Source organism: Pelmatolapia mariae, linkage group LG2 (assembly GCF_036321145.2).
Source record: "Pelmatolapia mariae isolate MD_Pm_ZW linkage group LG2, Pm_UMD_F_2, whole genome shotgun sequence".
Lineage (NCBI taxonomy): Eukaryota > Metazoa > Chordata > Actinopteri > Cichliformes > Cichlidae > Pelmatolapia > Pelmatolapia mariae.
Window position 1 is genome coordinate 16,745,019 of NC_086228.1, and position 12,404 is coordinate 16,757,422.

Consider the following 12,404-nt stretch of genomic DNA (forward strand, 5'->3'; position numbering starts at 1 on the left):
TTCATTTATAGACAGATTAACTAAAATGATCAAAGTGTAAAGGACACTAATAAAGGTAAGAAGAAAATCAACTCAGCAATTACATTATACCACTAGATGTCATGCTTTATTCTTAATCACTTCAAATAAAAAATTAATCACAACCTAAACAGATTATTAAGCTACTTAACACTGACCATGGAGTCATACTAGCATAAAAAAAGACACCTAACTCAGAGGATGTACCGGTGTTTTGTTTACACATAATAGACAATGTAGGAAAGAACCAATTTTAAATTGAATCTTTAAACACTTGGTTACTAGCAGAAACATAATTTGCTCCATTTCTTTAGATTAATCTACAAAAATGCCAAAGACAACGAAGTTTGACAGGTGTAAAATTGTATTTTTGCACTGACAAGGTGATTCCTAAAGAGCTATTACCCCAAATCTGTTAATCAAAAACGTATCATACCTTGGCATGGGGGGCAGAGAGTCCTTAAAGGAATGTGATGAAACCAGAAAAATGTAGGACAAAAGAAAAAGTGGCACACCTACAGCATAATGAACAGTATGCGAAAATCATGTCCTTCAGAAATTGGAAAAATCCAGCAAAGACTTGACACACGACCTGAGAGATTCATCTGGCACATCTTCAGTTGATCCATCTACTGTTCACTGAAGCCTAATGAGAAATGGTTTCAGTGGAAGGGTGGCTGTCTAGAAGCCATTCTTAAGGGAAAGAAAACAGGGAGAAAAGGCTGATGTGTGCCAAATTACACAAGAATTGTACAGAATATCAGTGGGTAAAAGGTCTCCTTGAGTGATGAACCCAAATCTGAAATTGGTTGGAATCATGCTCGAAATGTATGGAGGAGGTCAGGAGAGAGGTACAGCAGAAAAAACCGATAGAATTACAAATGCAGAAAAGTACTGTGAGATTTTGATCCGTCATGCAATACCACCTGGAAAACAACTGACTGACAAGGGTTTCATTTTTCACCATGACAGCGATTTCAAACCCACTGCCAATGGAGTAAAAGTGTACTTGGACAGAAAAAATACACACAATGGCACAGCATCAGTCACTAGATTGGTCTCCCCAGAGTGTGCACCTCAGCATTACTGAAGTGGCGTGGGATCATCTTGACAAAGAATAGAACAAAAGGCAGCCAACATTCAAAGTAGAGCTTTGGGTGTCCTTCAAGACACCTGGACACTACTTAAAGAAATTACAAGAAAACTTGCCTAAGAGAGTTCTGGCTGTGTTAAGAATAAAGGTGGTCATACCAAGTATTGACTTTGAAGCTAGTTAGAATTGTACACACAGTTTTTTCGAATATATTTCCATGTATGTTTAACAAATCACTGTACCTATTTCAGGTTTACCTGGCAAAATGTAAAGAGATAAAAGGTGGCTCAAGCCACTGCTCAAGCCCTTTGCATAGTATTATATCAGCATAATGACTACCAGAAAATGTATGTCTTAGCAAAAACATATAAAAACATTAAAAGCAACCCCTGATTAACAGACCACTAGCAAATACTGTCTGAAAATATGAAAGTTTGCATTACTTCAAACATATCTTCAGCAGACAGGTTGAATTTGGCCACTACCTAAAGCTACTGATCCTCCCAGTGAGGCAATAAATCATATCCAAGATTACATTTTACACCCTGGTGCCAGACAGAATTCCCTCAGTCTAAAATATGGCCTCCAGCTAAATGATATATTATTATTTGAGGAATCTCTTCAGTTAAAGGAGTTTGCATCAGATTTTATGAACATATCCACAGTGTTATCTTAGACACAGGCTGACAACAAAGGGACAAATCAAACTGCCTTATAAGGTGAACATGTGACTGATCAGACCTGCTCAAAGTTGAATATACACTGTGGTATTAAAAAAAGAAAGACAGAAGAGAACAAAAACACTAAATTAATAGATTAACAAAAGAAGGCTGATTCACGTGAGGAAACATCTTTCCAGAACTGGCTAGTGTGCCACATTGGTTAGCTTCCGTGACCCTGTCAAGCCTAAGAAATCCTTCACTAATCCCACCCCTCCTTCCCATCCCCCCGGTCAATCTGACAGGTCACCTGTATTAGATCCTCAGCCTACCGCTGCCTCTTAAGAACTTTTAAAGCTCTTTTAATTTGTTTCTATTTGTTTTTTTGGGGGGGAAGAATAATTCTTTTGTCTCTCAAGGCATCCGAATGTCTTTTTTCCTGAGATCCCCTCGATGTGAGCATTTTGGGTGCATTCAGTGACATCATGCGACGACTTCTGTGCCTGCATGCATTCCTATGCTGCCTCACTATGGCTCATCCGTTCTGTCCATCCCAATGTACCTGTGTTTTTCATGGACGCACCGATGGAACAGGAACCAGGTAAATAATACTTTGTGGATACATAAACTGTACGCGGCACATTTTGAAAATCTAAAAATGAAGGACAATTTTTCAATTTATGAAGAGTTGTGTAGCATGCGAGTGTCCCTAATTAGGTCATCTTGTGAAAGGATAATACTTTTTACTTGTAAGAACTTAATCTAACTATATGCCACCTTCAGTGCTTTTATTCTAAATAAGTAAATGTATAGCAGAAAGTTATATGTTCATAGGGATCATTTACATGTGTACTTATGGTGTATGTAAAAGCCACACAAAAAAAATCCTAACTGGATAACCAGCAACCAAAAAAGATAAAGTTTTATATTTACTATGCTCTAAGAAAAGCAACTGTTTCTCAAGCATTTAATTTAATTAACTCTTCACAGTACAATATGTGCAGGCAGTACTGATCCGTAATAACATAATGTATGTTACCTGGCATAGCACCAAACTATTTATAGGGCTACCTAAGAAAGACCTAATGACCCCCAGCATAATTAGTCCTATTAGCACTATACCAATATTCTAGGATGCATCTAGAAACAACAGAGTACTACAGTAGTAGTAGATTAAAAAAAGTTAATTGTGGAAGAATCACTTTGTATATACAGATAGATGACAAAAATCAGATATTAGCCAACCTCATGCTTCCCAAACTATTGAAATGCACCTTACTACTGATTTTACAAGTCTCTCAAACTCCGCTGAAGTTATGGAACACCATTCCTCTAAAATATATTGCCTCAGATATAGTTTGGTGGTTTGTTTAATTAGGTCAAGAATTGATGACTAGAAAGGCCATGCACTGCACAATTCCCATCAAGTCATTGAGTGATGCATGTGAGGAAGTCAAGCTCGTAGGACAAATCATAGAATGACTGCTAAAAGAAGGCTATAGTAAGAAACAGCTATGTATTCATTTGTCATAACAACTCCTTCTAAGGGAGGCTAGTACAGGATAACACAGCCAAAAGATCCTCTCACTGTACAGACCAAGAGTTATGGTTTTTCCTTGAATATGTCACCTGTCCTTATATCCATGACTATAATTGATTGCAAGATTTCCACCAAGTTTACCAAGTCTCCTTGGTAACTACAATTATGTCAATTAAAGCATCATACATTGCGATATAGTGTAGATTGTTAGAACTGGTGTATGTATGAACAAATTAAGGGATGTATACCAATGTTACACATATTTGAAAGATCAGTGTTTCCTTAAAACCTCTGTATCTGTATTACTTTTCATAAAACAGGCATTAGCTGTTAATAGGATGAGATCATAGAGATGAGATAAATCTCACATGAGATCAATTTCTTTCTTTGATTTTCAGATCTGTACTGTGCAATGACCCAGACATGTCTGACATCCCCGTCAATGTCCCCGTGGACACAGTCAAACTTCGCATTGAAAAAACTGCAGTACGGCGAGTCCCAACAGAAGCTTTTTACTACTTGGTGGATCTACGATATCTCTGGATTACCTATAATTCCATAACCTCAGTGGATACTGGAAGTTTCTACAACCTAAAAGTGCTCCACGAGCTGAGACTGGATGGAAATATGATCTCAATGTTTCCATGGGAATCTCTCAAAGAGATGCCAATGCTGAAGACACTGGATCTTCACAACAACAGAATTAATAATGTTCCCACTGAGGCAATTCCTTACCTCCGCAACATTACCTACTTGGATCTATCCAGCAACAAATTAACAACCCTGCCCTCTGAGCTCATGGACATATGGCCACCATTTAATGGTCTACCTGTATCTTCTAATGCCTCCCAGAAAGTAGTATTAGGTAAGAATAAAATGCTCTGTCTGACTTGGTTTGTAGGACACTTTTGGGGTTATTTGTAATTACTCCAGGAACTTCTTTCTATCACCTGTTAATCTAGCCAGATTTGTTCTCACTGAGCAGTAGTGTCTGCCAGGAAAAAGTCAAATGAGCTTAATCTAAGCAGTGGCAGAGCTTACATTAAATGTACATTATTGCCTGATTAACTGCAAAATAATTAACACAATACAAGTGCATGTGTTCAGAAAGAATCAAAGAGAGAAAAGAAAAGAAAGAAAGAAAACAAAGTAAGAAAGTTGAATTAATTTGATCACTCTATGGAAAAAAAGCTACTTGTAGTATAATCTGTGATACTCTGCATATCAAGTTGTTAAAGATAGACTAAAGCCAAACCCCTTAATGTGTTTATGGGCTGTTTCCCTGCCTTTAGCGGAGCTGTAGTTTACTTCTCAGGAACATGTTTAGACCTGTGTTGTCTGGGTCAAAGTCCAGACTTCAGATTAATAAGCCCCACTGCGGTGGCCTTGTTTTAACTGTGGTTAAGTCTGAACCGTAAGTCCTCTAGAAACCCCCCGTGTCTGAGCTTTAACCTGAAGATTCACATTCACAAGTTCAGACACAGTGCACACGAGGCTTAACTAAAGTTTTAAACTTCAGGTTTATAGTCAACAAAAAGTTTAGAAAAAAAATAGTATTATACTAATGGAATAACATAAATAATTTCAGACCGTTTTAATGTATGTTATTTGAAATAAATGTTGGCTCAATTTACTTACTTACACTAGAAAAACTGGCTACTGACAGAAAAAAAGAACCCCACAGAAAACAATGTGTGACAGTCCAACCTGGTATGACTGCACACAAATATCAAAAGACACGAAACTGATAACGTAACAGTATGAAAGTACGTAAACACAAAATCAACTGAGCCATCAGATATATGGTAGTGCTAATAATTGTGCAAAATCACACGCTGTTTAGTTTTTATTTAGTCTTTTCTTCTTCGTATGCAAGTGAATGAATGTCTCTTGTACCTTCGGAGCACTGACAGTATAAGGTTAGGGCCAGATAGTTTATCCATGCCAGAAGAGCCCCTGTGTACCTGAAGGAAATACAGGATTAAGTGACAGGAAAAAAATAGGCCATGCACAGGAGGAGAACTTCTTTAGTGTATCATAAAACTACTTTCTGTTAATATTAAATAGGAACTATGCTAAACTTTATTATTTTGAATTAAATGCCAACTACACACAGATTTTCAGAATGGCATTCATGATGAATTGTTATCAACAACTTTATTTTCAATGTGCAATAAATGTGCAATTTACACAAAAGTCTGTAGCCATTCTCTTAAACTGGATTACAACTGTGTTTTTAGTGATTGCTCGATATTTGTGCTAACACACCAAGCTAATGGAAAAAGTACACTACCAAAAAACTGGAGGAAGGCCAAGCACAGCTTAGGTACTTTGCCACTGTTAAGACAAACTAATCTGCTTAATGGGCTTTAGTATCCATTGGTACATGTGCTTACCTATTGTGTGCACCAGGTGTTTACAGTGAGTTGTAAAGTAAACTTCATTACTCGCTTATGAAAGGCTTCCTTCCACAGTTCAATTATTATGCCTAAATTAAGACTTGAAAGCCAAAAAGAGAACTAAAAATACAAACACATTGTAGGCTGATGAATAGCATCAGTGTAATTTGTAGTTTTCTTTATAACACCATACTCGCTGCAGCTCTTTGAAAAGTATTGCTAGAGCTCAATGTGGACTTCTAAAGACTTCTCATAAATGTGACTTTAATATCTTTTGCCCTTTCACTGCTAGAATACCATCTCAGTATCCACTTTTCTTAATGTTGAAACTGACAAAATCATATATATCCTTTTTTCTTTTCTTCTTAAGGCCTCCAGGATAACCCATGGTTCTGTGACTGTAAGATCTCCAAGATGATTGAGATTTCCAAAATGGCTGAGACACCAGTAATTTTGATGGATCTATTTTTGACCTGTGCTGGACCAGAAAATCTTTCAGGTGTTCTTTTTCAGCATGCTGAACTTGAAAACTGCATAAAACCATCAGTGATGACATCTGCAACCAAGATCACATCTCCTTTGGGCAGCAATGTTCTCCTGCGATGTGATGCTTCAGGCTTCCCAACACCAACACTTTACTGGGCTAAATCTGATGGCTCACTAGTCAGTAACACGGGTAAATATTAAAGCTCTAGGAAATCATAATTTATCCTATTTTTATAGCATTTTATGCTGACTTGAGCCTCACTCAAAGCTTTATAGTGATATTTGACATATAGCTATTTCTGCTTTTGTTCCACTCTACAGTCCAGGAGTCACCTGGAGATGGCATCAGATGGTCCATCATGAGCTTGCATGGAATACTGTACAAGGATGCTGGTAACTACAGCTGCAAAGCTAAGAATGTCGCTGGCAGTGTGGAAGCCACCATTTCTCTCACTGTTGCTGGTACCATTGGCACTACTGTCCCCCCACTAAGACCTGGCATTGGCACTGGGCCAAGCAGTGTGGGCACAACAATAATTCCACCAACATTCATTCCTGACTCATTCACGTCGACGGTTCTCCCAAGAGCATCAACAATTGCTTTTTATAGAAAGTTAAAGCCTACCCCTAGCAATGGTTTACAAAAATCTAAAGTTAAGCAACCAAAAAATGTGCAAGGAAGCAACATGACAAAACTTGCAGCCGATGAAAAAAGCAAGAAAAGCGACACATCAAAGTCTATTAGGGACCTAAAGATTGTTGAGGAAACAGCTGACAGTGCAGTGTTGCTCTGGACTGCAGATGGGTTACCAAATGATGCTCCCCTTACAGTTGTATATTCACCCTATGGTGAGGATGACACTAAAAGGACAGTGGACACTAATGCTGGCAGTGGAAAAGTACTCCTAGATGGACTGTCGTCTGGGATGAGGTACTCAGTTTGCCTTGTAGCAAAAGGTACTGCTGCTGGAAAAGATCCCTGTATTGATTTTTACACACTGGACAATGTCGAGGATGGTGGGCAAAACCAACTTTTCATCATCATAAGTGGCATTGCCTGTGCTTTGGTTTTACCTCTTATTATCCTGCTGCTCTACAAGATTCTCGCTCTTTATTGCAAGGGACGCAACACCGGATTGAATGAAGAGGACCTCGAAAAAGAAAGCTATGTCAAGTTTGAGACAATATCAATGAAACAAAGAAATCTGAACTCTCACCCAACTGAGCTTTGGGCAAGGAGACCAACTAATGAATCAGAGCGAATGCTCCTGTGTTCCAGATCAAGCATAGACTCCCAAATGACCTATAAAAGTGACAGTTCTCGGTCTGAATATCTCTGCTAAAGCAGGAAGCCATGGTTAATGTTCACGCACCATGGTAGTACCACATTATATGAGATACTCTTTACTCGCCTTTTGTGACATTGATAAAAATTATCAGCTATAAAATTGTTCATAAATATATATTCATTTAATTACATCTGCTCTGGATCAGAGAATTAAACCACCACACTGTATAGTGTAAGCCCATATAGAAAAGTCTTACTACATGGTAGTCAGGTAACTTTCCATTGCAGTTATTTTGTGCTAACAAGACCAGCTCCCAAGTTAAACTAGTTAAACTAGTTAAACTAATGGGAAAGACCATTAACTGCATTTCCAATGTGACACTGGAGACATTATCACTGGAACATACAAATTGCATGAATCATTGCATGTATAGAGTGAAATTTTAACAATTTAAAAGTTTGGTAACTGCCCTAAAACTTTTTTTTTCTCAAAGATAAACCTTCAAGTGAACTTTCCTGAATCTCAATTGTACAGTTGCAAGGACTGACTTGATTTTAAATGGTTCGGCTCTTGTAAAGTAGATTATTTGGGGGCAGGATATGTGCCAAACAAACATTTTTTTGCCATTACTATTTAAATTCAGGATTTTTTAAGTGGTCTGTCACTCCTTTGTAACAGCTCTGGTTATGAATTTATTTTGAAAGGCTTTAGCATAGTTAAAGAACCTTCCCCAGACAATATATTTATGATTTCCTTATTTTTAAAGCCTTATATAACAAAATAAATTAAATGTCACTACAGCACAACACATGGTTATAAATGGTATCATACAAGTAATTAGCTGTATATGATCTTTGATGTCTTTTTTGATGCCAAAGTTGCAAAGTGTCAGGTATGAATATTGTGATAGCGTCAGAGAAAAGCCCAGATTTTTCTATAACATTGATCATGTTGGCTTTAAACATTAAGCCAAACGTTGCCTTTATAGAAAAGTACTGTCAGTGTGTTTGTATATAACGGACCCATTAATATTGCCACTTTATATGACATGGTGTATGTATCTAATTGTCTATAAATGCACTGTGCATTTGTTTTTAATAAACAGAACAACTGTGGAATTATAAGTTGGACATATTACTACACTATGTGATCTGCGTAGATAGGTGTAACATTTTAACATGAAGAATGCATTGCAATGCAATTTTCCAAAACCTAACAAACTGGTTAAAGAAAAGAAAAGTTGTTGATGGATTTTAATACACTTGCTTTAAATTACTATATGTAACAATATGTCTGTGTGGTATGCTTAGTGCACATTTTTAAAAAGTACAAAAAATTTAGAAAGACATTTTAAATGTGATAATTCAATTATCAACAGGCCCAGGTAGATTTCTTTGACAAAATCAACAGGTCACAGCTGCCATTTACTCTGATCTGAACAGTCACTGGACTAAATCCTGTTTTTCTACGATACTTCTACGTTACCAGAAATAGGAGGTTGCAGAATTATAGCCTGTTTACTGCAGATGTACTGCAAATGTCAGCACTATGTCCAGGCATATTATACTCATGAATAGGCTTTTTGTGTAGGTGTGTAAAAATTATTATATGTGTTGTGGGGTCTGGTAAACGTAGAGGCATACGATGAGTGGTACCTGAACTCACAATATCCTGCAACGGCTGCATGAATGTCTTCAAAAACTCAGGATGTCTTCTTGAATCAATGATTCAGAGATTAAATCCTTTGCAACTCCATCCTTACCTGGCACAGGTGATAAGACAACATCAGGTAAGCTGGCAATTGATTTCACTGCCTTCACCACTGGAAAAGCAGGTTTTACCACTGGACTGTTAAAACTGATGTATAGCATAAGCACTAACTTCAGGGCATTCACACTTCTCAGCCACACTGAAGAAGAGAGTCCACCTGTTAGTAACTTCTGATAAGGGAGAAATAAAATTATTTTGGCCCATAGATAACTGAATCAGCTCTTTACCCTCTCAGAGATGTGTGAAGGTGCATGGGTGTCTGCCCAACCACTCTACATGTGCTTCATGAACTTAAAGAAGGGATATGACTATGTGCAGAGTGGGTGGGGTGTCCTGGGGTGGGTATTTTTGGTGTATGAGCTATTTGTTGCATTGTTATGGACTACTACAATAGTTTCTGTACTATTTTAGTGAGAGTATGGTTTTTCTTTTCCGGTACAAGTCAAATCTGTTCCTGGTGGGAGTTGGAATCTGCCAGGGCTACACTTTGTCACAAATTCTTTTCATAACATTTATGAACTTTTACAGAATATCTAGAAGTAACCAAATTATGGATGGACTTCTCTTTGGCGGCCTCAGGATAACCTATTTGCTTTTTGCGGAAGATTTGGTTCTTCGGTTTATAACTTTTATAGACAGAATTTTTAGGCACAGCCAAATAGTGGAAGATATCTAGTGTGTGGCCTCAGGATCAACTCTTTGCTTTTTGGAGAGGATGTGATCCTGATGGATTTATCAAACAGTGAACTCTAGCTCATACTGGGGTTGCTTGCAGTCTAGCATGAAGGAGCAGGGAAGAGAATTAGTACCTCGAGGAAAAGGCTGAAAAAGTTACTGCCCCAAGTGGGAAAACACCACAAAACTCCCATTTGTTTAAAGAGGATTCAATTCTAGAATCATTTAAAGAGTCTTGGAGCATGGCTCCAGTGTTCTGGCAGTAATTTGCTTTATAGACACAATGTTTTATAGTGTGTCTTCTCCTAGTACAGTAGCTCACAATGTATTAGACTAGGGTTTGATAAAGGGGCAATATATGCTGATAAATTGTGGCTAATAATGTAACTGTAGCCAATAACCAACTCTAGATTTACATTTTCTGTCAGATTTAAACCAAAAAAAAAAATAGTAATATCTCCCAGTTCTTGAGTCCCAATATATCTTCTAAACTTAGTGTGTTACAAAAGACTGTCATTATGATAATTACTCCTTGAGGGTTTTGTTTTCAGCTCTTAGTGAAGATGCTTGCTTTTCTAAAGTTTTTAGTAGCTTTGGAGGTTGAAATCCAAATTAGCAGTTGCATAAAGTGTTCATTAGGCTACATTAGGCTAATGCAAGGAAGAATTTTCTCACCAAGAACAATGGACACATTACATCTAACTGTACAGTAAGGCCAGAAGAAAGAGGATTGCCATCTTCTTGTTCATTTTTTGGGGGGGAAAGAAGATTCTGGTTCCCATTTTGCAGTTATGTTATTACTAACATGATTGTGCTAGTATGAAAGCAAACACAAGCATCTGAGCATTTGTTTAGCTCCCTACATCATGTACATCTAGAGGTTTCACTGCAGTATTTTTATAACTTTTTGTCAGATGTAAAAATTCCAGTCACTCCCATTTGTTTTGGGTTTTTTTTATATTTTATTTTACATATTTATTTTTACTTTTTATTTATTTCTTTATGTATGTAATAGAGCTGCCCTTATGAAGGCCATGCTCTTGCATGCAATACACAAACTACTTCACCACCAGACTGATCAAGTGTAACTGGCACAGAATTACCAAAAAACAAAACACGAGCAGATGTTAACATGTAGTAACACACTATAGTTCTCTTTTTCTGGCAACATAAATATGTATTGCAGCAAGGGAATTGGAATTTTCTGAAACACTACTATGGTGTGGATGTAACCTGAATAATCTGTGATGTCAGCTGTGCTTCTGTCATTGAAATAGCTTGTTTTTTTTTTCACAAGCAAAATGAATACATGGTTGACTAGAACAGGCAAAGGGTTTTAATGACAGCTGTGAGAGTAAGGCAAAAAGGCTGAGAGCACACAGCTGAAAAAATAGACAAAACAAAAAGATGAATCAACAGATCAATAAAGAAGAGACATCTTCCAGGGACGTCTTTAGTTTCGTTATAGGTGCTATTTACCTGAGGTGCTTGAAAAACCAACAACATTGAGACAGAGCAACTGAATGTGACATACTTCACTGCCATGACCGGTGCCATTATAGCAGTACAGTGGAGAACTGACCACATTTAAATACAGGCAGAACACAAAACATCAATATAAGAAAAAGACTGTACTTATTCATCTGCTATAGCATGAAATAAAGACTAGTCTCATCAGGTTAATGGGAAGCTTTAGTGGTGACTTAGATTCCAAACAGGACACAAACAACCATTTGATGGTTGATAGTTTGGCATTTCACAGAGAGACACAAAAATACCGAAAATTGTTGACAAGGTTTCCTGATGGCTCAGGTGAACAGGAATAAATCTGACCGTGGAAACAAATAAGCCAATAATAAGGGTGCCAAAAGGGCCGTGTTATGGTGAAGGAATATTTATAAGATCCAGGACATCTGCTACTCCCCTTTCCATCAGGAGGAAAATGCTAAATATGGTGCAGGAGTACAAATAGGAAAGGACTAGGCCAAACTGCCTGCAGCCCTCTTTAAGAGGCAACTGTAGTTCCTGTGGAAGCCCCACTCCTTTAATGTATGTGACAGTAATAAACTTATTCAGGGCAGCTCACTGAGGGTGGTGTTAGGCCATCTACATGCTGTGACTCAGAAGAGGCTGTTGCAAATCTTCTTTCCATCACAAACAATATCCCCCACCATCTACACAGTGTTCTGGCCACCCAATGAGGATCTTTAGCCATAGACTAAGAATGAATAAATCTTTTATTGAATGTCACAAGAGGTGCTTCCTCACTGTGTCCATGCAGTTACTTAATCACACTTAATTAATTCTTTTTTAATTGCATTATGACTAAAATTAAAATGGCATGTTTTTTAATGTTTTTAGTTTTACAACTTACAAAAGAATCTCCCTGTGGGAATAAAAAAATCCTTTTATTCTCGTCTTCAGAACTGGCAGCATTTATCTTACAGAAGCAGGTAGTTTTTAATACAGCTATAA

At 37.5% G+C, this 12,404-nt stretch overlaps 1 protein-coding gene across 1 annotated transcript; it reads left to right on the plus strand.

Annotated features, from left to right (window-relative positions):
• The first annotated feature begins 2,050 nt into the window (after positions 1 to 2,050).
• On the plus strand, positions 2,051 to 8,599 carry lrit3a (info leucine-rich repeat, immunoglobulin-like and transmembrane domains 3a). Its single transcript, XM_063494092.1, has 4 exons — positions 2,051 to 2,371; positions 3,709 to 4,175; positions 6,080 to 6,385; positions 6,517 to 8,599. The coding sequence occupies exons 1-4, from the start codon at positions 2,256 to 2,258 to the stop codon at positions 7,536 to 7,538; spliced, it is 1,911 nt and encodes a 636-aa protein (XP_063350162.1). The 5' UTR covers positions 2,051 to 2,255; the 3' UTR covers positions 7,539 to 8,599.
• The last annotated feature ends 3,805 nt before the right edge of the window (positions 8,600 to 12,404 follow it).

Excerpts from the sequence above, each read along its gene's own strand:
- lrit3a (XM_063494092.1), top strand. The coding sequence starts at position 2,256 with ATGCGACGACTTCTGTGCCTGCATGCATTCCTATGCTGCCTCACTATG. Across the intron at positions 2,372-3,708 it reads ACCGATGGAACAGGAACCAG|ATCTGTACTGTGCAATGACC; the intron begins GTAAATAATACT and ends TTTGATTTTCAG. Across the intron at positions 6,386-6,516 it reads CTCACTAGTCAGTAACACGG|TCCAGGAGTCACCTGGAGAT; the intron begins GTAAATATTAAA and ends TCCACTCTACAG.